This window comes from Nycticebus coucang, chromosome 12 (genome assembly GCF_027406575.1).
Source record: "Nycticebus coucang isolate mNycCou1 chromosome 12, mNycCou1.pri, whole genome shotgun sequence".
NCBI lineage: Eukaryota > Metazoa > Chordata > Mammalia > Primates > Lorisidae > Nycticebus > Nycticebus coucang.
The window spans coordinates 101,592,433-101,620,048 of NC_069791.1; the positions used below are offsets into that span (position 1 = coordinate 101,592,433).

Sequence of the window (27,616 nt, forward strand, 5' to 3'; positions counted from 1 at the left end):
TGGTGGATGGACTCATCCCAGGGGTAGGCATACAGACCTAAGGGAACGCCCTTGCAGGCAGTGCGGAGAACAGGGGAGGTTACGTACCCCGGCTGCTGCTGCTGCTGCTCTCCACATCCTGGTCATTGATGGGGGAGGTGACATCCCGGTAGCAGAGGCCCTCCCCTTCCAGAGGGTTCTCATCACTACTGTTGAAGGTGACATAGCCCCGTGGAGGCACCTGCTCTGTGTGCAGAATGGGTCATGTAAACCCACACAGACACAAGGTGAAGACACCTTTGTTCCAAATGCTGCCCCCTCAGGATCCTTGGTATGGGAGAAGACCCAAGATTGGGCATGCAGGAAAGAAGCTACCTGTCATTACCTTGCTACCCGTCACAGTCACCTGGTCAGAGCTGTTATTTATAGTTTGTGAGTAAGGAAAGAGGCCTTTGGAGACCAGCTGGTATCCCATCCCATGGCAAGTGCCTGGTGGAGCCAGGGATGGTTCAGGCCAAGCCTGGGTCCTCTGCACTTCCCTGTGCTCTTTTTCAAGTGGGAAAAGTATAAAATAGTGAACTAAAGAAAAGCTGTGCCACTGGGTGTTCCCTTAGCTGGAAACATCCTTTCAGCTGGGGCCTGGCCCTGGGATGAGTCCCCCCATATATATGTGGATACACATATGCCCATCTGCCAGGTATCTTTATGTCCCTGTGACCTGCTTAAACACAGGCATCTAGAGGCAGTCATCCTTGGGTCAGTCAGCCCAGCTAAAGAGATCTGGCTGAATGTGAAGGCAAAGACCTTTGGCTAAAAATTAATAGCAATAATAGATAATTACACATCCCTTGACTAGATCTGCCTATAAGGAAACTAAGTCAAAAATGAACACACACCAGAATGTAATTCTTCCTGCAGTCTTAGAAGGGAATCAAGTTACTCATATGCTCCCAACTGAAACACAGTCTCCTTTGGTTGCGAAGTTGGGCTTGTCCAGACCTTGGGCCTCCAGGGAGGGCCTATCCTCTCAGCCTGCAGGGCCTGTCCCTTGGCATCGCCATGGATGGGTAACAGGCATCATAGGAAGATATAACTCATGCCCCAGACTGACCGCTTAGAAAGGCCAATGTAAAAGAGTGAACATCAAACCCAGCTTGCCTAAACAATGGTCAGAGCCCCCAGAACTCCCCAAAAGCAAAACATTCAACACTCAGGGGCTGACAATCTGGGAATAAACTCAGACCTCAACACTTGGGAGACTAGGATTCTAGCACTCCCAAGTGTACCTTTTCAGAAGAGTCTGAGGGTCAAATCCATCACCTTGAGCGTGGGAGCTAAACCTTCGCTTGAACTTCTGCCCATGGAAGCATACCCAACTCAGCCCAGCAAATGCATTAAGGTGCTCTGCCCAGGTAATAAGGGCAGAACCATGGGGTGGGACATCAAACTCCTTATCTTCTCTGTATTAGCTGGCCCACCTATTTGATGATTGGAAAGAGTGTAACCACTACAAGGAAAAAAGTTCTTTTTTTTTTTTGAGAAGAGAGTCTCACTCGGTCACCTTGGGTTGAGTGCCATGGCATCAGCCTAGCACACAGCAACCTCAAACTCCTGGGTGCAAGCAATCCTGCCTCACATACTTGAGTAGCTGGTGGGACTACAGGCATCTCCCACCATGCCCAACTAATTTTTCTATTTTTAGTAGAGATCAGGTCTTGCTCCTGCTCAGACTGGTCTTGATCTCCTGAGTTCAAGCAATCCTCATACCTGGGCCTCCCAAAGTGCTAGGATTACAAGGATGAGCCACTGTGCCCAGGTGAGAAAGTTCTATTTCTAATAACCAATGAAAAGGAAAGTCAGGTGCAGCACCTGTGGCTCAGTGGGTAGGGCGCCAGCCCCGTATACAGAGGGTGGTGGGTTCAAACCTGGCCCCGGCCAAACTGCAACAAAAAATAACTGGGCGCTGTGGCGAGTGCCTGTAGTCCCAGCTACTCAGGAGGCTGAGGCAGAATTGCCTAAGCCCAGGAGTTGGAGGTTGCTGTGAGCTGTGATGCCACAGCACTCTACCGAGGGTGATAAAATAAGACACTACTTCTTAAAAACAAAAAAAAGGAAAGTCAGGCTCAGCATCCATAGGATATGGCATCAGCCACATACACCAAGGGTGGCGGGTTCAAACCCAGCCCAGGCCAGCTAAACAACAACAACTGCAACAAAAAATAGCCGGGCATTGTGGTGGGCGCCTGTAGTCCCAGCTACTTAGGACGCTAAGGCAAGAGAATCGCTTAAGTCCAAGAGTTTGAGGTTGCTGTGAGCTGTGATGCTATAGCACTCTACCAAGGGCGACATAGTGAGACTCTGTCTCAAAAAACAAAAAATAAGGAAAGTCAAGGAGATGGACCAAACCAAGAGCTAGGCCACAACTAATGGATTTCCATTGCTGGAACCAGCTTTTACGTCTCAATGCTTGAGTATGAAAGCTTGACTACCTGTAGGTCCCAGAGGCCCATGTTTTAGGAGCCTCAGTTCTGTTCTCATCAAGACAGAATTTTGGAATGCCACAGCAAAGTGCCCTCAGGAAGTGTGGATTGCTCACCACAGCTAGGCCGTGGGGTTGGGGTCTTCCCTCCAAGTCCAATGGCTGTGATCCTGGCCAACGCACGAGGCCCCTCATGGATGCTGAGGCCCTTCTTCCGACAGGGCCTCTGTCTCTGAGGAATGGGGTAGGATTCATCTGAAGAACTTAAATCTTCATATTTTTCTGCAGGAAAAACACCAAAATTAAGAAAACCTGTTCAGTGAAGGACTAATTTACTAATCCTTATGTAAACTGGAAAAAATAATTATAACTGGTTCTCTTATTTTTTTTTTTCTTTTATTTTTTTTTTTTGGCCGGGGATGGGTTTGAACCCGCCACCTCCGGCATATGGGACCAGCGCCCTACTCCTTGAGCCACAGGTGCCGCCCACTGGTTCTCTTAAATAAAGAAATGAGTTTGCCACGATGTCACCTGTGAGAAACACCCTAACGGGCCTGTGCATTATTCCAATGGACCCAGTGAACTGTGAAGTGCATTATGGTGGGGAAGTTAATTCTTATTCTTCTCTTTGTCTGGATTTCCAAATTTTTCTCGCTAAGCCTATATTTATAATCAGAAATAAATTTTGTTTTAAATTAAAGGAATAAGTAAAATCCATCTCTTCATTAAAATTTGGTACTATCAGTCACAACTTTTTTTTTTTTGAGACAGTCTCAAGCTGTCGCTCTGGTTAGAGTGCTGTGGTGTCATAGCTCACAGCAACCTCAAGCTTTTGGGCTTAAGTGATTCTCTTGCCTCAGCCTCCCAAGTAGCTGGGACCACAGGCGCCCTCCACAACACCGGGCTGTTTTTGGGTTATAGTTTGGCAGGCCCGGGCTAGATTCAAACCCGCCAACTCTGGTATGTGGCTGGTGCCCTAGCCGCTGAGCTACAGGTGCTGAGCCCAGTCACAACTTTTTAAATAATTTTATATTTTCCATCTGAACAGCCTCTTCAGAAGCAAATGCCATACGTTTGCCACAATTTATTAATTATTTCAAGTCACTACCCATCTGAGCTTTCAGAGCTCAACATGCCCCATTTTATAGTTTTTCTTAGATTTTCATATTTGACCAGACCTACAAGGCAAAATAAGGGATTTATTTGTAGGAGGCTCCAACGTTACTCAACTTTTAAACTAAAAATAATTTTTTTTTTTTTTTATTGAGACAAGAGTCTTAAGCTATCACCCTGGGTAGAGTGCCATGGGGTCATAGCTCACAGCAACCTCAAACTCTTAGGCTTAAGCGATTCTCTTGCCCCAGCCTTCAAAGTAGCTGGGACCACAGGCACCCGCCACAACGCCTGGCTATTTTTGGTTGTGGTTGTCATTGTTTGGCAGGCCGGGGCTGGATTCGAACCCACCAGCTCTGGTGTATGTGGCTGGCACCCTAGCCGCTTGAGCTATAGGTGCTGAACTCTTATTCAACTTTTAAGAAACAGCAGAGGCAAATACAGAAGGAAGTACTGAGATGTCAGTGTGGAGCTGGCAAACTGGATGCAAACATAGGGAGTGGTCCTTAGTCACCACTTCCCTCCACAGGAGCAGGTACTCATTAAACAGCAATTCTGAACCGGCAGGAGTGGCTCACTCTGATGTAACAGCACCATTTAGGGCAAGCCAGCGAGTTACACAGCCAGGTCCTCACCACAGACCATTCTCTTTGCCTCATCAAATACTCCCCTACCAGATTTAAAGATCTGCACCACCCCAGGGAAACTATGGTTCTGTCCAAGCAGAAGATCAAGTTCCAACAAAATAAAAGTGGAAAGGAGAAGGGAACATAGTAAAGGCAGCTGCATGAACCTGAACATCCCACCACATCCTCAGAATGGTTACAAATAGTAGAAAAAGGCTGACCAGGCACATGGAAACGATAAAAAAGTAGGTTTGCAATCCAGCTGTCAAAGAATTTAGGTTGAAAAGCACTCAGTGTGGCACAGAGGGCACTAATAATACTTGAAGCTGTAATTCATGAAGCTATATAGCAGAGACTATAGGAAATGCAAGGAGAACAGGAACACACGAACAGGCGATCTTGTACAATAAGATAAAATTTAGATATGTACTAACTTTTATACCTGCACAATAGAGAATATAAATTCTTCTCAAGCACATATGGAACACTTAATATTGATTATTAGGTAGACGAGGCGTCACTAAGTAGAAGAATTATAAACACTTTCTGATCAGATAAATTATAATTAGGTTGACCAGAATAACATTAGAAATTAGTCACAAGACCAAAAAAAAATTATAAAACTTCTATTAGGGTGGCACCTGTGGCTCAGTGAGTAGGGTGCCGGCCCCTTATACCGAGGGTGGCAGGTTCAAATTGGCCCTGGCCAAACTGCAACAAAAAAATAGCCGGGCGTTGTGGCGGGCGCCTGTAGTCCCAGCTACTTGGGAGGCTGAGGCAACAGAATCGCCGAAGCCCAAGAGCTGGAGGTTGCTGTGAGCTGTGACGTCATAGCTCTCTATCGAGGGTGACAAAGTAAGACTCTGTCTCTTAAAAAAAAAAACAAAAAAACTTCTATTAAACAACTATTAAGTGAAGCGGAAGATATAAATCAAAATTATAAAATTTCTGAAAAACAATGGTAATGAAACATTTACATACCAAAAATCCTAGGCTACACGTAAAGCAACGAATAACAAAAAATCATAGCCTTAACACTTACACAACAAAAGGAAAAAAATGAAAATGAAAGAATTAGGCTCGCGCCTGTAGCTCAGTGGCTAAGGCACCAGCCACATACACTGTAGGGTCTGCCAAACAACAACTACGACCGAAAAATAGCCAGGAGTTGTGGTGGGCACCTGTAGTCCCAGCTACTTGGGAGGCTGAGGCAAGAGAATCGCTTAAAGCCCAAGAGCTTGAGGTTGCTGTGAACTGTGACGCCACAGCACTCTACCCAGGGCGAAATAGTGAGACTCTGTCTCAAAAAAAAAGAATGAAATCCTTTCTGATTCTAGCAGCTGGGACAGAGAAAAGAAAGAATGAAATCCTAACATTATGGTAATGTGAATGAACCCAAAAGACATTATACTAAGCCAGACACAGAGAGACAAATAGTGCATGATCTCACCTGTTTACAGAATTTTAAAAAGCTGATCTCATAGATGTACAGGGTAGAATAGTGGTTAGACGATTATGAGTCTGAGAGGTGGAGGGGAGGAGGATGGGAACAAGTACAAAATTACAGACAGACAGGAAGAATAAGTTCTGAGTATTGCACTGCTCAGTAGGGTGACTATAGTTAAAAATATTGTATTGTAGGCTGGGTGTGGTGGCCCACACCTGTAATCCTAGCACTCTGGGAGGCTGAGGCGAGTGGATTGCTTGAGGTCAAGAGTTCAAGACCAGCCTGAGCAAGAAAGAGATCCCATCTCTACTAAAAAGAGAGAAAAACTAGCTGGGCATAGTGGTACATACCTGTAGTCTCAACTACTCAGAAGGCTGAGGCAAGGGGATTGCTCAAGCCCAAGATTTGAGGTTGCTGTGAGCTATGACGATGCCACAGGACTCTACTCAGGGTGACAGAGTGAGACTATGCCTCAAAAACAAAAACAAAACTAAACAAAATATTATATTGTATACAGGAGGTTGATCCCTGGGTTCCTGACCAGATACATTCCTGAGAATGTCTTTAGGTCGGGTTTTTTTGTAACTTGGTTCCCCGATGAACAGCACATATACAGTAATAATAACAGTAACAGGCTCAGAACCCATAGCTCAGTGTTAGGGCACTGGCCACATACACCGGGGTTGGAGGGTTTGAACTAGACCCAGGCCTGATAAACAACAATGACAACTACAACAACAACAACAACAACAAATAGCTGGGCATTGTGGCAGGTGCCTGTAGTCCCAGCTACTTGGGAGGCTGAGGCAAGAGAATTGCGTAAGCCCAAGAGTTTGAGGTTGCTGTGAGCTGTGATGCCACAACATTCTACCAAGGGTGACAAAGTGAGACTGTCTCAAAAAAATAAATACAAGTAACAACAAAAATTTTATCTAAATGTTGATTATAATCGCTCATATGTGGTAGTAATTCAGTATAATACTATAATAATAATAATAATGATAATCCTGCATTATAATAGTTACGTAAACTATTGCACTATTTAATTCAAACAAATGGAACATAAAACAAACTCATACAAAAAATATAGACAGGAACTGGAGAAAATTCCAAAAGTGAATATTAAAGGTTAACACCCGGCCGGGCGCAGTGGCTTACGCCTGTAATCCTAGCACTCTGGGAGCCTGAGGCAGGTGGACTGTCTAAGCTCACAGGTTTGAGACCAGCCTGAGCAAGAGTGAGACTCTGCCTCTAAAAATAGCCAGGCATTATGGCAGGAGCCTGTAGTCCCAGCTACTCAGGAGGCTGGGGCAAGAGAATCACCTGAGCCCAAGAGTTTGACGTTGCTGTGAGCTATGATGCTACAGCACTCTACCAAGGGTGAGAAAGTAAGACTCTGTCTCAAAAGAAAAAAAAAAAAAAGGTTAACACCTACTGTTGCATCAATGCTAAGCTAATAGGAATGTTTTGCTTATTTTGATCTTCTAACCAAATAAATAACTTTTCCATCTCAATAATTAATCTACTATGCTGCTTCATAGTAATCAATGCTTTATTGGAACACTGCCTTTCCTGTGTTCCAGCATTGTCACTTTATCCTTTGTAATTGTTCTGAAAGTCAAGCGACTGAAGCCTCTGCTTTCCCAATAAATGATATGTCTGGCCTTCCTCCAAATACTTAATTATTTCCACTTTCGTTTTCAATGTAATTACCTTTCTCTTTGCTGCAGGTTCAGCTGGACTAGCAGTGGACTTTTGGAGACATGGTAATAAGGGTAAACGTATACTCACAAAATTGAATTAAAAAGCGAAGACAGAAGTGATGCTGTGTGAACAAGACTAGCCCCCAGCACAAAGGTGCTGCATCAGTGACCCAATTGCACCACACAGATTTGTTTACATCTGCAGAAGAATCTAGTTCCTGATTATTTTATTTATTTTTTTTTTCTTTTGGCCGGGGCTGAGTTTGAACCCGCCACCTCCGGCATATGGGACCGGCGCCCTACTCCTTGAGCCACAGGCGCCGCCCTAGTTCCTGATTATTAACTAAATTATTTAATTATAAAATATCCTTATGGGGTGCTTCAGGCATCCATTCATGAATGCTGTAAGTTGGGTCATCCATAACCTAGGGCTTATCTATATTTCAAAATAACTAGAATACAGAATTTTGAATGTTCTCGCCACAAACATGTGTTTGAGGTAATGGATAAGCTAATTATCCCAATTTATCATTACACAATGTATACATATATTAAAATGTACATATTTATGTACCCCATAAACAATTATGTGTTAATTAAAAATAAAATACGCGGGTGCAGTGCCTCACACTGGTAATCCTAGGACTCTGGGAGGCTGAGGCAGGTGGACTGCTTGAACTCAAGAGTTCAAGACCAGCCTGTGAAAGAGTGAGACCCCATCTCTACTAAAAATAGAAAAAACTAACTAGGCATTGTGGCCGGAGCCTATATTCTCAGCTACCTAGGAGACTGATGCAAGAGGATCAGTTGAGCTCAACAGACTGAGGTTGCTGTGAGCTATGACGCTATGGCACTCTACCCAGGGTAACAGAGTAAGCCTCTGTCCAAAAAAAAAAAACACACAAAAAAACCTAACTTGAACAATAAAAGAATTCAGTGAGGTAGCAGAATATAAAATCAGTTTATAGAGAAATCATTTGTCTATTCATACACACTGATAATAAGCAAAAGATATAATGGTAGAGGAAACTGATCAAATACTTAGAAATAAAGTTAAGTTACACGTAAAATATATATGAGGAAAAAATATGAAACTTTCCTTCATGTACAAGCCCCAAAAGTACACTGAAACAAAAAGGCATCCCTTGTTCTTAGACAGGACAATTCAACATAAAGATGTACAGTAGATATACAACTCAACATAAAGATATAGCTGGCTACCTCCTTAAGTTGACCTAATTTTCATAGACTGGACGTGCACCACATGTACATAGTACAATAGGCCTAGTTCATTACGTTGACCACCTCTGTACGTTCACCAACTTGTTAACAGTTCCTCGGTGGTCAACCTACAGAGGTTCTACTGTATCCACATTCTTGTTAAGGAACTAGACATGTTGATATTTAAGTTTATATAGAAAAATAAACAAGCAACCGCTCAGGAAACAGTGAAAAAGGAAAGCTATGAGGAGAAATGGCTCTACTTAATAGTAAAACATACTACAAAAAGCCTCTATGATCAAAACTGTGTGGTTTTGGTGCATGAATACAGAGACACTAGTGGAATTAAAGTTCAGGAAAAGATCCAAGTGCAAATAGAAATGTAGCATATCCTAAGTATGGCATCTTAAAACACTAGATCAAAGATAGATTTTTTTTCTTTTTTTTTTTTTGGAGACAGAGTCTCAAACTATTGCCCTGGGTAGAGTGCTGTGGCATCATAGCTCATAGCAACCTCCACTCTTGAGCTTAAGCTATCCCCTTGTCTCAGTTTTTCTTTTTTTTGAGACAGAGCCTCAAGCTGTCGCCCTGGGTAAAGTGCCGTAGCATCACAGCTCACAGCACCTCCAACTCCTGGGCTCAAGTGATTCTCCTGCCTCAGCCTCCCAAGTAGCTGGGACTACAGATCCTGCCACAACACCTGGCTATTGTTTTTTTGTTTTTTTTTTTTTTTTGGTTGCGGCCATCATTGTTTGGCAGGCCTGGGCTGGATTCAAATCCGCAGCTCAGGTGTATGTGGCTGGCGCCAGTTTTTCTATTTTAGTAGAGATAGGGTCTCACTTTTGCTCAGGCTGGTCTCGAACTTGTGAGCTCAAGCTATCCACTCGCCTCAGCCTCCCAGAGTGCTAGGATTAAAGGCATGAGCCACCGCACCCAGCCCAAAGATGGATTTTTAAATAAATGTTACTAAGACATCTGTGCAACCACTTGGAAAAAGATAAAAGTAGATCCATAACTGGATCAAAGATCTAAATGTACAAACAGAAACTATGTAATTATTAGAAGAAAATATGGGTGAATTCTTGTAGAACAAGGCCCTTGGGAATGATTTTCTATGACTCAAAATCCAAAGGTAGGGCGCCAACCATATGCACAGGGGTTGGCAGGCTCGAATCTGGCCTGGGCCTGCCAAACAACAATGACAACTGCAACAAAAAAATAGCCAGGCATTTTGACAGGCACCTATAGTCCCAGGTACTTGGGAGGCTGAGGTAAGAGAATTGCTTAAGCCCAAGAGCTTGAGGTTGCTGTGAGCTGTGACGCCACAGCACTCTATGGAGGTGACATAGTAAGACTGTCCAAAAAAAAAAAAAAAAGAATCCAAAGTCAATAAAAATGAATAAATTAATAAAACATACAGGAAAAAATATCACTGGAAAAGTAAAAAATTAGAAATGAGACTCCCCCCATGTGAGGCTTCACCCATCCCTGCCTCCTGTGCATGTGCCATTCTACACTGTACCTGTCTATCTCTTTCCCATTAGACCCGCAACCTTGACCACATATGCAGTCAGCAGGGGGAAGCAGAGATGAACTCCAGCAAGGAGGCCATCGCCAAATCTCTGGGAACAGGAATGGGGAAGGGAACATCCTTCCTGGTGCCCGTAACACTCAGGGCAACCAGAGCACAGCTGGCAGACACAGGTACCTGGGCTCCAATAGAGGCTCTTGGGCAGAGAGGGTGAGCTCTGTGAGTAAGTGTCCATCAAGGCCACGATCTTCATGTGTCCATACTGCTTAGCCAGCATCCGGGCTGTGGCTCCACTGTGGTCTTTTGTGTCTACTTTGACTCCCTGTAAATGTCAGTGAAGGAAGAGTTAGGGACCTCTTCTTCAAAGCACCAGGACTTCCGGGGCTGCTGACCCAGGGTAAAAAAAAAGGAGGGGTGTCAGCTTCTGACTACCTCCCCTGGGTGGAGAAAGAGGGGGAGGCTTCTTTGGATCACAGCCACAAGTTTTGCTCTCACTCTCTTCTTAATGACAAGGATTAGTGTGGCAGGGTCCTAGGGTCTGGGGAGGGGCAGTGAGCCATCTTGCAGCAGCAGCTCCTAGCCTTCAACACTCTGCCTGCCAGGTTCATGAACTCACTTAGGGGGTTCACTGGAAGCTGCCAAGTGGAGAGCCCAGCCTTCAGCTCCTATACCTGGCTGGTATCCCTCTCACTTCTCTTCTCTTAACACAGAACTGGAGACATGGTTCATTAAAGAAGCTGCCAGAAGCCTAGTCAGAATGAGAGCACCACCCTCTGAAACATCCAACGTTCTAAGATGTATTCAGTCTTTTAGCACAACAGTTCCGCTTCTGTGACTCCATCCTAAGGAAATACTCCTTAGTGAAAACTATTATGCACAAAGATATTTAGCACAACATGTTTGCAAAAATGAAAACCCGGAGATAACTTAAATGCTCAAGAGGGATGAGGAGTCAGTTATATTACTGACTTAAATGTGGACATTTACAAACAGTTGTAGTCAAGCTTAAAAAGGATTATGATACAAAAGTATATATCTATTATAATTGCGGCAAAAAAAGACATAACAAAAGACAAAACAATGCATGGAGAACAATACTGGAAGGACACATGCTTGAAATGTTAATTTTTTTTGTGGGGGGAGCAGAGTCTCAAGCTGTCACCCTGGATAGAGTGCCATGGGGTCATCATAGCTCACTGCAACCTCCAACTCTCGGGCTCAAGTGTTCCTCTTGCCTCAGATTTTCTATTTTTAGTAGAGATGGGGTCTCACTTTTGCTTAGTCTAGTCTCGAACTCATAAGCTCTAGCAATCCACCCACCTTGGCCTGCCTCCCAGAGTACTAGGATTACAGACTTTTTTTGTTTGTTTGTTTGAGACAGAGCCTCAAGCTGTCATCCTGGGTAGAGTGCTGTAGCATCACAGCTCACAGCAACCTCCAACTCAAGTGATTCTCCTGCCTCAGCCTCCCAAGTAGCTGGGACTACAGGCGCCCACCACAACGCCTGGCTATTTTTTGGGTGTAGTTATCACTGTTGTTTGGCAGGCCTGGGCTGGATTCGAACCCCCCAGCTCTGGTATACGTGGCTGGCGCCTTAGCTACTTGAGCTACAGGTACTGAGCCTAATCTTTATTTTCTAAATGTAATACCTTAAGCATGTTTCCTTTTGAAACTGGGAAAGCCCATTAAGTTTTCTATTTTAAAAGCTTCAACCATGCAGTGTCACATATGAAGGTGGGAGAGAAAATAAGCCAGGACTGAAAACCTTGAAAGCGCGCACAGCTTCTGACCCAGCAATCTGACCACACAGGGTGGCTCACACCTGTAATCTCATCACTTTAGAACTTAGGCTGGAGGACCATGTAAACCCAGGAGTTTGAGACCAGCCTGTACAATATTGTGAGACCCTCATCTCTACAAAAAACTTTAATGGTAGCTAGGTGTAGTGGTGGGCACCTGTAGTCACAGCTACTTGGGAGGCTTACGTAGGATTGCTTGAGCCCAGGAGTTGGAGGTTGCAGTTAACTACTATCACACCCCTGCACTCTAGCCTGTGCAACAGAGCAAGACCCTGCCTCTTAAAAAAAAGTGTGCACATCCTTTGACCCAGCAATTCCACTTCCAGGAATTTAACCTAAGGAAATAATTTAGAATATACACTATAATTCAGAATTTTCACTGAAAATCTGAGAATCAGAAAGAACCTAAAAAGGGGGATTAGTGTGTTAAGTGAGAGCATATCTAGAAAACAGAGCCCCTCCTGCCTATTTCCATAGAGAACGGGAGGAAGGAGTGCAGCAATACAGACAGGTATACACAGGACACTGTAAAGAGGAAAAAGAAAATTACAAAACATCGACATAGTATGACTCCACTTTGACCTCAAATAACGTACCTGTAAGCACTAGGACACTCACCGATGCATTAACACATGTTAACTTTGGAGGATGGAACAAGGAGTAACTTTTGCTTTCTTTTTGCTTCACTGTATTTTCTAATTCACTTATAGCAAGTATATATCATTTAAATAAGATATATTTATATGTCCTTTCTCTCCCTACTTTGAAAAACTATTATCATCTTATGGTCTTTGGTCTAAGAAAGTGATTACCACACATGTAGGGAAAAAGTGCATTTTGGCTAAGCGCAGTGGCTCACACCTATATCCTAGCACAATGGGAGGACTGCTTGAGCTCAGGAGTTTAAGACCAGCCTGAGCAAGAGTGAGCTCCATCGCCACTAAAAATAGAAAAATTAGCTAGGTGTTGTGGTGGGCACCTGTAGTCCCAGCTACTCAAGAGGCTGAGGCAAGAGAAACGCTTGAGCCCACAAGTTTGAGAATGCTATGAGCTATGACACCACAACACTCTACCCAGGGCGATAGAGTGAGATTCTGTCTACAATAAATAAATAAATAAAAAGAGTACCTGTGTCTTATGAGCTCCAGTTTTACCTTTTTAAAACTGGACTCTATGGGTGGCGCCTGTGGCTCAAGGAGTGGGGTGCCGGTCCCATATGCTGGAGGTGGCAGGTTCAAACCTAGCCCCGGCCAAAAAAAAAAAAAAAAAAAAACTGGACTCTAAACTTAAGGGCAGAGGCTTTTTATGGTTGTAGGCAACTACCCATCAATTCCTGACCCTCTACTGAGTCTTTTTTTTTTTTTGACACAGTGTCTCACTCTGTCGCCCTGGGTAGAGTGCCGCCACAGTGTCATCTTAGCTCACAGCAACATCAAACTCTTGGGTTCAAACAATCCTTCTACCTCAGCCTTCTGAGTAGCCATGTCTAATAGGCATGTACCACCATGACCAGTTAGTTTTTCTATTTTTAGTAGAGACAGGGTCATGCTCATGCTCAGGCTGGTCTCCAACTCCTGAGCTCAAGGGATCTTCTTGCCTTGGCTTCCCAGAGTGCAATGATTACAAGTGTGAATCACTGTGCCCAGCTCTTTCTGCTGTCTTAAGGAAACCTGTTCATGTGAGTAGAATCGCCTTCAAAGAATAATTATTTGCAGAAAAAGAAACTCAAATGGGCAATAAAGATAAGAAAAGATGCTCGACTTGGGTGGTGCCTGTGGCTCAAGGGAGTAGGGCGCCGGCCCCATATACTGGAGGCGTTAGGTTCAAACTCAGCCCTGGCCAAAAATTGAAAAAAAAAAAAAAGATGCTCGACCTCACCAGATATCAAGGAAAGGCAAGAATTACCAGGAAAACAGTTCATGTGCTGTCAGGTGCCCAAGGGCTAGTGAAGGTATGAGAGCTGAAAAGTATAAGCCCCGTCAGGAGGAGTGTGAATAAGGACTGCTATAGAGGACCAGATCAGCACCCTCTAGGGAAGTGCGTCCCTAGCATACCAACACTTCTACCTAGAACACACCCTGAATTACCAGAGAAATTCCCACATGTGCTCAGGGAGACATGTGAGTATGCTAACTGATGCACTGTTAGGAACAGCAAAGCGGAACACAACCTAAGTGTCTGCTAACATAGGAAGGATAAAGATCATCAATTCACACACTCCATACATAGAGAGCTGTACTTCGTCTATATACACCAACACTTTGTTGAACGGCACATACAGTCTGATTTTTTTCTTTCTGGAGACAAGTGTCTAAATCCTGTTGCCCAGGTACAATCCAGTGGTGCTAGCCTAGCTCAGGGCAACCCCAAACTCCTGGGTTCAGGCTATTCACCTGCCTCAGCCTCCTGAGTAGCTGGGACTATAGGCGTATGCCCCATGCCCAGCTAATTTTTTTATTTTTTGTAGAGATAGGGTCTTGCTCTTGCTCAGGCTGGTTTTGAACTCCTGATCTCAATCAATCCTCCCACCTCAACCTCCCAGAGTGCTAGGATTATATAAAAGCATGAACCACCATGCCTGGCCTTTGAGTTCTTTCTTTTTTTTTTTTCTTCTGAGAAAGGGTCTCACTCTGTCACCCCATCTAGAGTGCTGTCAGTGGGTCACTGTAACCTGAACTCCTGCACTCAAGGGACCCTCCCTCTTCAGCCTCCTGAGTAGTTGAGACTACAGGTGCACATCACCACGCCCAGTTAATTTTGTAATTTTTTGTTGTTGTTTTTTTTTTTTGGCCAGGGCTGGGTTTGAACCTGCCACCTCTGGCATATGGGACCGGCGCCCTACTCCTTGAGCCACAGGCGCCGCCCAATTTTGTAATTTTTTGTAAAGACAGGGTCTCACTATGTTATCCAGGCTGGCCTCAAGCCCAAACTTGAGCTTCTGCCTTGGCCTCCCAAGGTACTGGGATTACAGGGATGAGCCACTCACAATTCTGGCGTAATATGTTAATTTCATAAAGATTTAAAAGATTCAGGGTGGCGCCTGTGGCTCAAAGGGGTAGGGCGCCGGCCCCATATGCCAGAGGTGGCAGGTTCAAACCCAGCCCCGGACAAAAACTGCAAAAAAAAAAATAAATAAATAATAAAAAAAAAATTGAAGATTCAAAACAAGTCTATACATTGTTTCAGAATACATAGTATGTGATAAAAGTATGGAACCTCGGACAGGAAAGCTACACATCAACATCTAGAGATGTCTAGGGGAGGAGGGTGATGGGATTAGGAAGGGCTACAAATGGGACTTTGTGTCCTTTAGAACAGACATGAACTGTGGCAAGTAAAGCAAGATGTGAATACCTGTCAAATACAGGTACTGAATCCCTGCAGGTGAGCTGCATTATCCTGTTTTTTTATTGTGTTTAGAGTATTTCATAATCTAAAATGCACAGTTCTTACCGCTGTGGGAATGTAAGGTAACACAACTCACTTTCTGGATGACAATTTGGCAACATCCACATTCAAGATTGTGCTTACAGAGCAATCTACCGATTCAACGCTATCCCTATTAATATACCAACATCCTATTTTCAAGACTTGGAAAAAATGATTCTGTGTTTTGTATGGAACCAGAAAAAACCCCGTATGGCTAAGGCAGTTCTTAGTAATAAAAACAAAGCTGGGGGCATCACCATACCAGATTTTAGGCTGTACTACGAGACCACAGTGGTCAAGACAGCATGGTACTGGCAAAAATAGAGACATAGACATTTGGAATCGAATAGAAAACCAGGAAATGAAACCAACAACTTACAACCACCTAATCTTCAATAAACCAAACAAGAGCATCCACTGGGAAAAAGACTCCCTATTCTGTAAATGGTGCTGGGAGAATTGGATATCCACATGTAAAAGACTGAAACTTTTCACACCTTTCTCCACTCAAAAAAATTGATTCAAGATAGATAAAGGACTTAAATTTAAGGCATGAAATGATAAAAATCCTCAAAGGAAGGACAGGAAAAACACTGGAAGATATCGGCCTGGGGAAAGGCTTTATGAAGAAGACTGCCATGGCAATAGCAACAACAGCAATAATAAACAAATGGGATTTAATTAAACTGAAAAGCTTCTGTACAGTCAAGGAGACAACAACCAAAGAAAACAGATAACCTACCCTATGGGAAAGGATATTTGCATATTTTGAATAAGACAAAAGCTTAATAACTAGAATCTATACAGAACTTAAATTAATCCACAAGAAAAAAACCAACAATCCCATACATAAATGGGGAAGAGAGATGAACAGAACCTTCTCTAAAGAAGACAGACGAATGGCTAGTAAACACATGAAAAAATGCTCATCATCCCTAATTATTAGAGAAATGCAAATTAAAACCACCCTGAGATACCATCTAACCCCAGCAAGAATGGCCCATATCACAAAATCTCAAAACTGCAGATGCTGGCGCAGATGTGGAGAGAAGGGAACACTTTTACACTGCTGTTGGGACTGCAAACTAATACAACCTTTTTGGAAGAAGTATGGAGAAACTTCAAAGAACTCAACCTAGACTTCCCATTTGATCCTGCAATCCCATTACTGGGCATCCATCCAGAAGGAAAATAAACCTTTTATTATAAAGATCTGTACTAGACCGTTTATCACAGATCAATTCACAATCACTAAAATGTGGAAACAGCCTAAATGCCCTTCAACCCAGGAATGGATTGGCAAGCTGTGGTATATAGATACCATGGTATACTATTCAGCCATTAAAAAAATGGAGATTTTGCAGCCTTTGTATTAACCTGGATGGAGGTGGAACACATTATTCTTAGTGAAGCACCATCACAGGAATGGAGAAGTATGAATCCTATTCATCAACTGGTATGAGGACAATTAATGACAATTAATGATATGGTGGGGCATGGGGGAAGGAGAGAGCAGACAGAGAAGAAGGGCGGGGGTGAGGGAAAGGAAAATTTAAAAAAAAAAAAGAAAAGAAAATAGTAACTAATTCTTACATAAATTAGATTTAATTTTGACCAAAGTACTACTTAAACATTAATTTTTAATTCAACTTGTTAATATGTTGTTTAGGATATTGCACCCTCATTTATAAGTGAAATATGTTTATAATTTCTCTTTATAATAATATATTTTTTCCAAAAAAAAAAAATAATAATAATATATTTTTTCCAATTTTAACATCAGGTGTATCTAGATGAAGCAGAATGATTTTGAAGTATTTCTTCTTTTTCTATTGTCTGTAAGATTTGGCATGAGCTATTTTTTTAAATTATCTTTTCATTTTTATTCATAAATATTAGTTGTCTATTTTTTGAGACTTTGGGAAAAATAATAATAATAAGTAGTTAACTGATGACTCCATACTGAATCTCAATCAAAGCATTCTATAATAGGGCGGCGCCTGTGGCTTAGTCGGTAAGGCACCGGCCCCATATACCGAGGGTGGTGGGTTCAAGCCCGGCCCCGGCCAAACTGCAACCAAAAAAATAGCTGGGCGTTGTGGCGGGTGCCTGTAGTCCCAGCTACTCGGGAGGCTGAGGCAAGAGAATCGCCTAAGCCCAGGAGTTGGAGGTTGCTGTGAGCTGTGTGAGGCCACGGCACTCTACCGAGGGCCATAAAGTGAGACTCTGTCTCTACAAAAAAAAAGCATTCTATAATAGACATACTCTTATTTGACAATGTGAATGTTACTTTTTTTGCATTATTATCATTTCTCAATATTTCATTACAGCAATAGTCTGATTTCTTCTCTGAATGTATTTATCTTCGTTCATTCTTTACGAGGTTTTTGTTTCTAGTCCTTATCTTAAACATTGTTATTGTTATTAAATTCTAAGGCTTTTTAATTTTGTAAAGGCAGAAAGTGGAAACCAAATGAACACATGTAAAAAAAAAAAAAAAAAAGATTTGTGCTTACACTTTACCAAAAACAACTACCTTTAGTAATGCATGATAGAGGTGTGGTTGCACATGCATTTATAGACATATGTGCAAAGATATTCTGCAATGCTATACAGAATACGAAGTGGCTGGCAATGACTGAATTCTACATGAAGACCACTGTTAAAGTAAATTTGATTCATCCTATAGAGGAATAACATGCTATCATAAATAAAGAGAGACAGATTTATATGCTGGCACAGAATAATTGTTAAGTTTGAGGAAAAAAAGCAAGGGGGGAGCAGTTGTATGTGGGTAGGACCACGCACAGGCATGTGGGTGTAAATGCGGAGATTCCAAGGCTACAGAAGGGCCTGTGCAGATACTCCCATGCAGAGGGTGACAAGGAGACCCAGGCACAGGGCCAGGAAGCATGCCCACAGTAACTTCTTCTGCCTCATCTGCATGTTTAATATGTGCATGTTCTGTTCCCAAATTCTTTTTTCAAAAGAGATACAATGTTCAAATGTCATTATTCGTAAAGTTCCCACCAAAAAGTGAGAAAAGACCCAACTATTCAATAGAAAATTGGGCTGAAAACAATTCAAAAACAAAATACAAACAGCCAAAAAAATATTCAGAGAGTGCCAAGAAAATGTATACACATTTTGAAAAAGGAAAAAACAGTACTAAAATTGTAATACTTGGGCTGGATGTGGTAGGTCACATCAGTAATCCTAGCACTCTGGGAGGCCAAGGCAGGTGGATTGCTTGAGCTCAGCAGTTTCAGACAAGCCTGAGCAAAAGTGAGATCCCGTGTCTACTAATGCACATGCCTGTAGTCCCAGCTACTAAGGAGGCTGAGGCAAGAGGATTGAGCCCAGGAGCTGAAGTTGCAGGGAGTTATGATGACACCACTGCTCTCAAATAGAAATCTTCTACCCTTTAGCCATCGCCCCCTCCCCAGTATTCCCATTTTCCACCTCTAGTCCCCAACCACTAATCTACTGTCTCCATGGCTCTCCATATCCTGGACATTTCACACAAATGGAACCACACACTGTGTGGCCTGTTGTATCTGGCTTCTTCCACTGAGCCTAATGTTTTTAAGGTTCACTCATGCTGTAGTATATTTTGTGCTTCATTCCTTTATATGGCTTGGTAATATTGCCCTGTATAGATACACATTTTGTTCATCCACTCTTCAGTAGATAGCCACCTGGGTTGTTTCCACTTTTTGGCTATGTTGAATAATACTGGTATGAACATTTGTGTACAAGTTTCTGTGTAGACATGTTTTCAAACCTCTTGGCCATATGCCTAGGAATGGAATTGCTGAGTTCTATATTAACTCTAGGTTTAACTATTTGAGGAACTGTCAGGCTATTTCCCAAAGAGACTATACCACCATATATTCCCATCAGCAGTGTAGGAAGAGTCCAATTTTTGTACATCCTCACTAATACTTGTTTTTGTCTGTTTTTTTAAATTACAGACATTTTACTAATTACAATTTACATCTGTGTGATAACTAATAATGTCAAGCATTTTTTCTTGTTTTTTTTGTAGAGACAGAGTCTCACTTTACTGCCTTCGGTAGAGTGCCATGATGTCACAGGACTCACAGCAACCTCTAACTCTTGGGCTTCCGCGATTCTCCTGCCTCAGCCTCCTGAGCAGCTGGGACTACAGGCGCCCGCCACAACGCCCGGCTATTTTTTGGTTGCAGTTCAGCAGGGGCTGGGTTTGAACCCGCCACCCTTGGTATATGGGGTCGGCGCCTTATTCACTGAGCCACAAGCGCCACCCATCAAGCATTTTTTCATAAGCTTATCAGCTACTTGTTTATCTTCCTTGGAGAAATATCTATTTACACCCTTTGTCTGTCTTTTGTCTTTTAATATCCTTTTTATTAGGCCATATTAAATTTCTTTTAAAGATGGGGTCTTGCTATGTTGCCCAGGCTGGTCTTGAATTTCTAGCCTCAGATGATCCTCCTGCCTTGGCCTCACAAAGTGTTGGGGTTAGAGGCATGAGTCCCTGTGCCCAGCGAAGACCTACTACATTTAAAATGTGAAACACCGGGCAGTGCCTATGGCTCAAAGGGGTAGGGCGCTGGCCCCATATGCCAGAGGTGGCAGGTTCAAACCCAGCCCTGGCCAAAACTGCAAAAAAAAAAAAAGAAATGTGAATCACCAGTAATCCTAGCACTCTGGGAAGCCAAGACAGGTGGATTGCTTGAGCTCAGGAGTTCGAGACCAGCCTGAGCAAGAGTGAGACTCCGTCTCTACTAAAAATAGAAACTCTAGGCAAGTGTTACGGTGGATGCCTATAGTCACAATTACTCAGGAAGCTGAGGCAGGAGGATCGCTCAGGAGAGAAGAGGAAGGGGAATGGAGGGGAGGAGAACCCAAGAGTTTGAGTTGCTGTTGACAGTGATACCACAGCACTCTAGCCTGGGCAATGGAGTAAGACTGTCTCAATAACAGCAACAACAAAAAAAGTAAACACCAGCAATGCCTCTTGTAGAAACACAGACAGAAATAACTGCAAGTGTACTAAAGCTGCATATAAAAGGATAATCCCTGGAGCACTGTTTATAATCGCAAAATGTTAGAGATGAAATTTCTAGTAATAAGGAAACTAATTAATTATAGCACTGCATACCGACTAAATACTGTATGTGGATAAGAAATCTATAATACATTAAATCATTTTTTACAAAGTTACAGAACAGCTGGGTGCAGTGGCTCACACCTGTAATCCTAGAACTCTGGGAGGCTGAGGCAGGTGGATTGTTTGAGCTCACAAGGTCAAGACCAGCCTGAGCAAGAGTGAGACCCTATCTCTACTAAAAGTGAAAAACTGAGGCAAGAGGACTGCTTGAGCCCAAGAGTTTGAGGTTGCTGTGAGCTATGACAGCACAGCACTCTACCAAGGGTGACAAAGTGAGACTGTCTCAAAGAAAAATAAAATAAAAAATAAAAGTTACAAAACAAAAATACATGAAACTCCTTTTTTTGTTCAAAACAAAAAAGCAGTGTGTTTGCAGTTATCTGTAAACCCAGCTTTAGACAGCAGAGGACAAGTCCTGGGGTAGCTCTTTATCAAACCAAGAGGGCATCTTAAGGAGAAGCAGAAGGTTGAAAAAGATCAAAAGATCTCTGTTTTCTTATTCTACATAACTTTTCTAAATGATAAGACTATGAGTGCTATTTGCTATTTAAAATCCTTTTCCATACTTTTGAAATAAACAATATTTTCAAAATTATTACCTAGGAATAGGCTATCTATTCTTATTCACCACTGTATTTCAAATGGCTAAGCACCACTCAACACTTGGCATCAACAGATATTCAAAGAAAATGTATAAATAAATACATAAAGAACAGTTATTTCTGCATAAAGGAAAATTCTGTTACAGTTTATACTTCAGTAATGTGATTCCTCATTTGTGCTGACTAAATTAAAAGCTAATAAACAGGGTCACTTACATGATTCAGAAAATACTGCACAATTATTTCATGACCAGCAGCAGCTGCTTCCATCAAAGGTGTAAATCCGTATGTTGGCTCCCTGCAAGGCGAGGGTCACAGTCAAGTGGTTAGTAGAGAGGTCTACCAGGCAAAAGTACCCTGCTAAAGACAAAATCTAGCCAACGCACCAGTCACCCATTCCTCTTTCTTCTAAAAATTAATGAGGTTGAGATAAGAAAAGTTAAGTTCATTAACTCTTTTGGTGTGTATCCCCAGCACTGGTCTTTTGTCTAAAGGCAGCTCTGGTTCCCTATCTTCCCTCCTCCTAGGCTGTTGCTACCTGCTATCTCCTAAATCTCTCCTTTAATTACACTCAAAAGTCAGCTCTGGCTCTTCATTCCTCACAGAAAGCTAATGCCTCCTAACCATCTATCCAAATCCTAGCTTTCAACATCTTCCAAAAAGGTCTCCCGAAAATCTCAAGCACCAATAGTGTAATCTGTCTGTACTATGCCTACTATCTGAATCTTAGTTTTGGGGCTGGCTTAGCACTAACTCAGCACTGTCTTTACAGGGTTTTCTATCCCTGACTTGTTTCATGCTAGCCTAGAAGTCAGGAATCATGCTGAATGCTGGTTTTCATCCATTCTAAGATATATATTTTTATATATTTTAACATCTGTGAAGAGTATGTCTTTAAATCAACTGGTCAGTTGAGTATTATCAGTAGCATTAAATTTCTGGTGTATCTTAGAACAGATGATATCAGCCAGGGGACTGTGAACAGGTGGATGCTATGTTGATACTTGAAAGGGGATTATCATCAAGACATGCTTTAGACAACAGTATCACTGCCAGCTTATAAAACACATGATTGGAGCCCAGTGCATGGTGCATGTTTATAGTCCCAGCTACCCATAGATACTCAAGAGGCTGAGGCCCGGAGGGTTGCCTAAGCCCAGAAGTTCAAGACCAATCTAGGCAATGTAGTGAGAGCTCATCTCAAAAAATAAATATTAATAAAATTAAATAAAAAAATAAAACTCATGATGATTTTCGAAGCATCACTTCACCTGATATATACAAAAGGTAAGAAAAAGGAAGGTATTAACACTTAATGCACGCCATTTAAATGCCGTGTGCTATGGCTGGCCCCTGGCCTATGACACGTGTAACTCTTCTTTTTTTTTTTTTTTTTTTGAGATAGAGTCTCATTTTGTCACCCTCAGTAGAGTGCTGTAGCATCACATCTCACAGCAAACTCAAATTCTTGTGCTCAAGCGATTTTCTTGCCTCAGTCTCCCAAGTAGCTGGGACTACAGTTGCCCACAACAATGCCTGGCTATTGTTAGAGATGGGGTCTTGCTCTGGCTCAGGCTGGTCTTGAACCTGTAAGCTCAAGCAATCCACCCACCTCAGCCTCCCAGAGTGCTAGATTACAGGCGTGAGCCACTGCACCCAGCCGACACGTAACTCTTCTAACAGCTCTGTGACACAGACACAACTCATCCCTGGTTGTCAGATAAAATGAAGGTCTGAGGCCCTGAAGAGATGCACCCAATGTTGCCCGGAAAACAGGTGAAAAGTTCTGTACTGGGGCAGGATTCTCTCTGTTCCTCCACTTTCTCTAGAAGGTCCCATGTCAAAGCAGGGATGTCCCTGAACTCTGGTCAGCTGCCTAGAACTGCCCTCCTTAGCATCAGACAAGACCCAGCCCACTCCTATGGCCACCTCTGATGTGGTGATCACCTCACGTTGGCATTCGCTCCATTGTCCAAAAGGAACTTGACCACCTGCTGGTGCCCAGCACTAGTGCAGTGGAAGAGGGCAGTCCAGCCTTGAATGTCTTTCATCTCCAGCTCAGCACCTTGCTTCAAAAGAACACAGAATGTGTGTTACAGCCTCATCTCGTCTGCACAGGGCAGGCACCCTCAAGGCCAGCATGCTGAAAGAATCAGATGTGATTACACGAGCATACACGTACACCATGGCTGCAGTGGTTCACATCTCTGTCAGAGCGGCTGGGGGAGCCCCTCGAGTTTCTGGGCCTGAGTCCCCTCGTAGCTCACCTGGAGGAGAAAGTAGGCGATGCTCTCGTTGCCACAGCTGGAGGCCAGCATCAGTGGAGTCTGCCCTTCTGGGGTTGGCACATTCACACTCACCCCTGCCTCAAGCAGCAGGTGCACGATGGTATCATGTCCAATGTAGGAAGCATACATCAGCGGGGTCCAGCCACCACCATTCTTCTTATTCAAATCTAATTCTTTCCTAAACAAATGCAAGATATGCTAGACACGCCCAGCCATCTCACATGTGAGGTTTACCAAAGCTGGTGGCAAGTCCAGGCCAGTAGAACAAGTTGACAGAAAGTAGAAGTTATCAGAGGGACGGAGGGAGGGGGGTGGGGTCGTGGTGTGTGTCACACTTTATGGGGGCAAGACATGATTGCAAGAAGGACTTTACCTAACAATTGCAATCAGTGTAACCTGGCTTATTGTACCCTCAATGAATCCCCAACAATAAAAAAAAAAAAAAAAGAAAAAGAAAGTAGAAGTTATCTGCCACCCTGGATGTCACTGGGGTTGGGGAAAGGCAGACAGGGAAATGCTGAGAGTTGCTTGTATGACCGCCTTTGAGAAGGCCTTAGCCTTTGACTTCACATTCTCATCTGCCCTCCTCCTAGCTCAAGGCCAGGAACTCAGTGCTCTTCTTTCATGCTACCAGTTAGCTAGATAGTACTCAACCAGGGGATGTTTGAAAAAGCCAGGAGACATTTTTGGTTATCACAACTGGGGAGGAAAGAGCTACTGGAATTAAGCAGGTGGAGGCCAGGGATGCCACTAAACATGCTAGAGTACACAGAACGGCCACACACAGCACAGAATGATCTGGCTGCATTGTCAACAAAGCCAAGGCTGAGAACCCTGACCTGAGTCTTGATCATGTACCATTAAGGGACCTGAGTGTGCTAGTCCACTGCTGGGTGGACAGGACAAGGAGGAGAGGGAAGGACTCAGATGATGGACAAACCCTACTGCAACTGGTTTCTCCTTTGTTACTTCGCCCTACAGAAATATTCTCAACAAATCTGTTACCAGAGAATCCTGTATTTCCATTAAAATTCTGAAATGAATTTACCCACAGGAATAAAGAAAATGTGGGCTTCCCAGCCCAGACTTTGGGGTTGGGGTAAGGAAGCCACATTTGAAAATAACATCCATTCTTAGGAGCATCTTGCACAGTTAACACCTCACAGGCCTGTCCTCTTCCATAATCCTTGGAAGGATTGGCAGTAAAACTGACCATTCGACCACACCATTTGTACTTCTTATAGGATACACACATTAAACTATACCAGGCAATTACTTTCCATTTGCTAGCATCTCCCACTGACTCTGTGGGGCATGCGTAGGCAGCCATTGCTACTGGGAGTGCTGTGGTAGATACTGGCTGGAGGAGCCATGTGGAGATGCCTTCTGGAATGAACCTGATTGGACACAGCTCATCCCTATACTGCTTTCCTCTACACGGCAGCAAAGCGTCCCTCTGAGGTTCTCTCACCACCTCTTCACCCCAATTCTCCCATTTATGCCTCCCACTACCCTTGGGCCCCAGTCTGTGCTTACAGTCAGCAAACCTCCATCTCAGCTAGTGTCAAAATTCCGTCACACACTTCCTCTCTGCTCCTCCCTGGAGTCATTCTAGACTCCTCTACACTTTAAGAGGACATCCAAATATTTAGGAGCCTGAGAACTTCAAAGGAGCAGAGTCACAACAGGGGTCTTGGTGAGTCTGAGGTGATGTGCTGACAGCATACCTGAAGGACTGCCACAAATTACCCTTTCCTGGGGTGCATGGTACTTCACTGGCTGGGTACATCTAAGTGAGGGCCATGACTTAGGAACCACTTGGGAACAAGACACCTCTGGCTTCAACAAAGCATTGCTTGGGCTCACCAGGAATTGAAAAAGGGACACAGAGCTGTGGACAGAGGTCACTGTACCAAGTTATCAAGTGAGAAATGGGAAACAGGGTAAGCATACAATACGGTGGAACACAAAGGGGTGGAGGTAAGGAGACAACCCCGTTTCCAAAAATTACATTACTTATCACATTGTACCATGAGCAAGATGCAGCCATGGACCCTGCCATGGGCCTTTTCTTTTGTTGTATTGGGACTTACCATTCCTATATATATCAGTAAAACGGCAAGGGGGTGGTAAAATCAGGAGACCACTCCAACCCCAGATGGAAGCTGAAAGCCTGGCCTCCCTCCTCCTCTGTGACAAAAGAATGAACTCTCCAGGAAAAGAAGGCCAGGGACATCAATTTCTATCATTATTTTGTTTTGTTTGCTTGTTTTGGCATTTCTGCAATCAGGGAAAATCATAAAATTACTGTGGTTAAAGTAAACTATAAATTAAGGTTTATAAGCCTATGACATAAGTTTAAATCATCTTTTTCTTCCTAGAAATAAAAACTGCCTTGTCAGTCCCCAGCATAAATTATTACTGACAACTGCCTGAGATAAACAGGTTAACCTACACCAAGTATATTAAATGTGTCACTGTGTGCAAAGCCCCACCACATAGCACTGAGATGCTACTTAAAACTCGAGGAGAAGGAAGTCCCCCAAGATTTCTTACCGCTGCACACATTCTTTGACCACTTCATACTGGCCAATAGAAGATGCTGTGTGAAGATCCAAGGGCACATCCAGCTCCTCCCGGCTGACCTGCGCCCCCAGCCCATGCCACATGGACAAGCTGCGGTTCAGGAGTTCTGGCTCGCTGGCTTCATCACTGAGCTCAGACATCACTGTGGAGGGAGGCCCAGGGGTTAGGTCTTTCCTTCTTGGTTTTTCCAGGGGATGAACAGGCTGGTCACATCTAGTACTCTGTAGGTTGCTACATCACTAACCTATCAGACTGATATCCAATGCAGTCAACCACGGGACGGACTTAGACAATGTTCTTCGGTTAAACAGCGTATGGTTTGAGCAGCCCCATCATGCTAATACTTGTGCGCTTGCTACCACACAGAAAAAAAGGAGCATACGTATTGAGTCATTAACTGCAGTGTACATTTTCCACAGGCCCCAGATTCTTAAAGGGCATTATCCACGGACTCTAAAGGGCTGCAAACTTCATAGATGTACAGTACAGAAATGCTAATTGGGGCCAGGGCAGTGGCTCATGCCTGTAATCCTACATTCTGGGAGGCCAAGGTGGTTGGATTCCTTGAGCTCAGGAGTTGAAGACCAGCCTGAGCAAAATCAAGACCCCATCTCTACTAAAAATAGAAAACCTGAGGATCACTTGAGACCGAGTTGGAGGTTGCTGTGAGCTGTGATGCCACAGCACTCTACCCAGGGTGACAGTTTGAGGCTCTGTCTCAAAAAAAAAAAAAAAGAAGAAAAGAAACAAGTGTAGTGGGCAGCTCCTGTGGCTCAAAGGAGTAGGGCGCTGGCCCCATATACCGGAAGTGGCAGGTTCAAACCCGGCCCAAAACTGCAAAAAAAAGAAGAGTGCTCGCTTCAGCAGCACATATACTAAAACTGGAATGATACAGAGTAGATGAGCATGGCCCCTGCGCAAGGATGACATGCAAATTCGTTATTTTTGATGGAGCTGGAACATATTCTTCTTAGTAAAGTATCTCAAGAATGAAAGAAAAAGTATCCAATGTACTCAGCTTTACTATGAAACTAATTTATGGCTTTCATATGAAAGCTATAACCCAGTTATAACCTAAGAATATGGGGAAGGGGGAGAAGAAGGGGGGAAGGGGAGAGGGGAGGATTGGTGGGATCACACCTAGGGTGCATCTTACAAGGGTACATGTGAAACTTACTAAATGAAGAATATAAATGTCTTAACACAATAACTAAGAAAATGCCAGGAAGGCTTTGTTAACCAGTGATGAAAATATGTCAAATGGTCTATAAAACCAGTGTATGGTGCTCCATGATTGCATTAATATACACAGCTATGATTTAAAAATAAAAAAAAAGAAAAAGAAACAAGTATAGAAAAGGGAGGCAAAGGAGAAAATAAAGAAAGCCTTGTCATGTTCAGATGACCTAAAGTACCCAGGTAGTTCATAGATGCCATTAGACCCTCAAGTTTCTACTAAGGATGCAACCCAGCCAAAATGGCCAAAGATGTGGGGGACAAAGACTTTGCAGGCCTTTGGTGAAAATGTGCATGGGTTGGCAACCACCCAGTAATATTTGGTGTAAAGCTCTGCTTCTTAGAACCACCTCCTCTTCAGCTGGCAAAGCCTGAGATCATACAGCCCCTTCCCCCAAACAGTCCTGGCCAGCAAACTCTGG

The 27,616-nt window shown here is 43.3% G+C and overlaps 1 protein-coding gene and 1 pseudogene across 13 annotated transcripts in view; one reads left to right on the forward strand and one right to left on the reverse strand.

Moving 5' to 3' along the window:
• ANKS3 (ankyrin repeat and sterile alpha motif domain containing 3) overlaps window positions 1–27,616 on the reverse strand; it is a 34,247-nt gene that overhangs the window by 5,373 nt on the left and 1,258 nt on the right. For 8 of the 13 annotated variants that reach the window (XR_008373306.1, XR_008373307.1, XM_053556112.1 and 5 more), the window contains exons 2-8: window positions 25,929–26,100; window positions 23,352–23,550; window positions 23,032–23,153; window positions 21,301–21,382; window positions 10,277–10,421; window positions 2,576–2,740; window positions 88–225 (exon numbers count right to left, since the gene is read on the reverse strand). Coding sequence is in view for 11 of the 13 variants with exons in the window: in XM_053556112.1 (XP_053412087.1) it covers window positions 88–225; window positions 2,576–2,740; window positions 10,277–10,421; window positions 21,301–21,382; window positions 23,032–23,153; window positions 23,352–23,550; window positions 25,929–26,098 (1,021 nt within the window). In the remaining 2 variants the exon portion in view is untranslated. Of the gene's footprint in view, window positions 1–87; window positions 226–2,575; window positions 2,741–10,276; window positions 10,422–21,300; window positions 21,383–23,031; window positions 23,154–23,351; window positions 23,551–25,465; window positions 25,653–25,928; window positions 26,101–26,202; window positions 26,314–27,616 lie in introns of those variants that run through there. The other 5 variants (XM_053556105.1, XM_053556106.1, XM_053556113.1 and 2 more) reach the window with 4 other exon arrangements.
• Window positions 26,810–26,905, forward strand: LOC128562908 (uncharacterized; annotated as a pseudogene).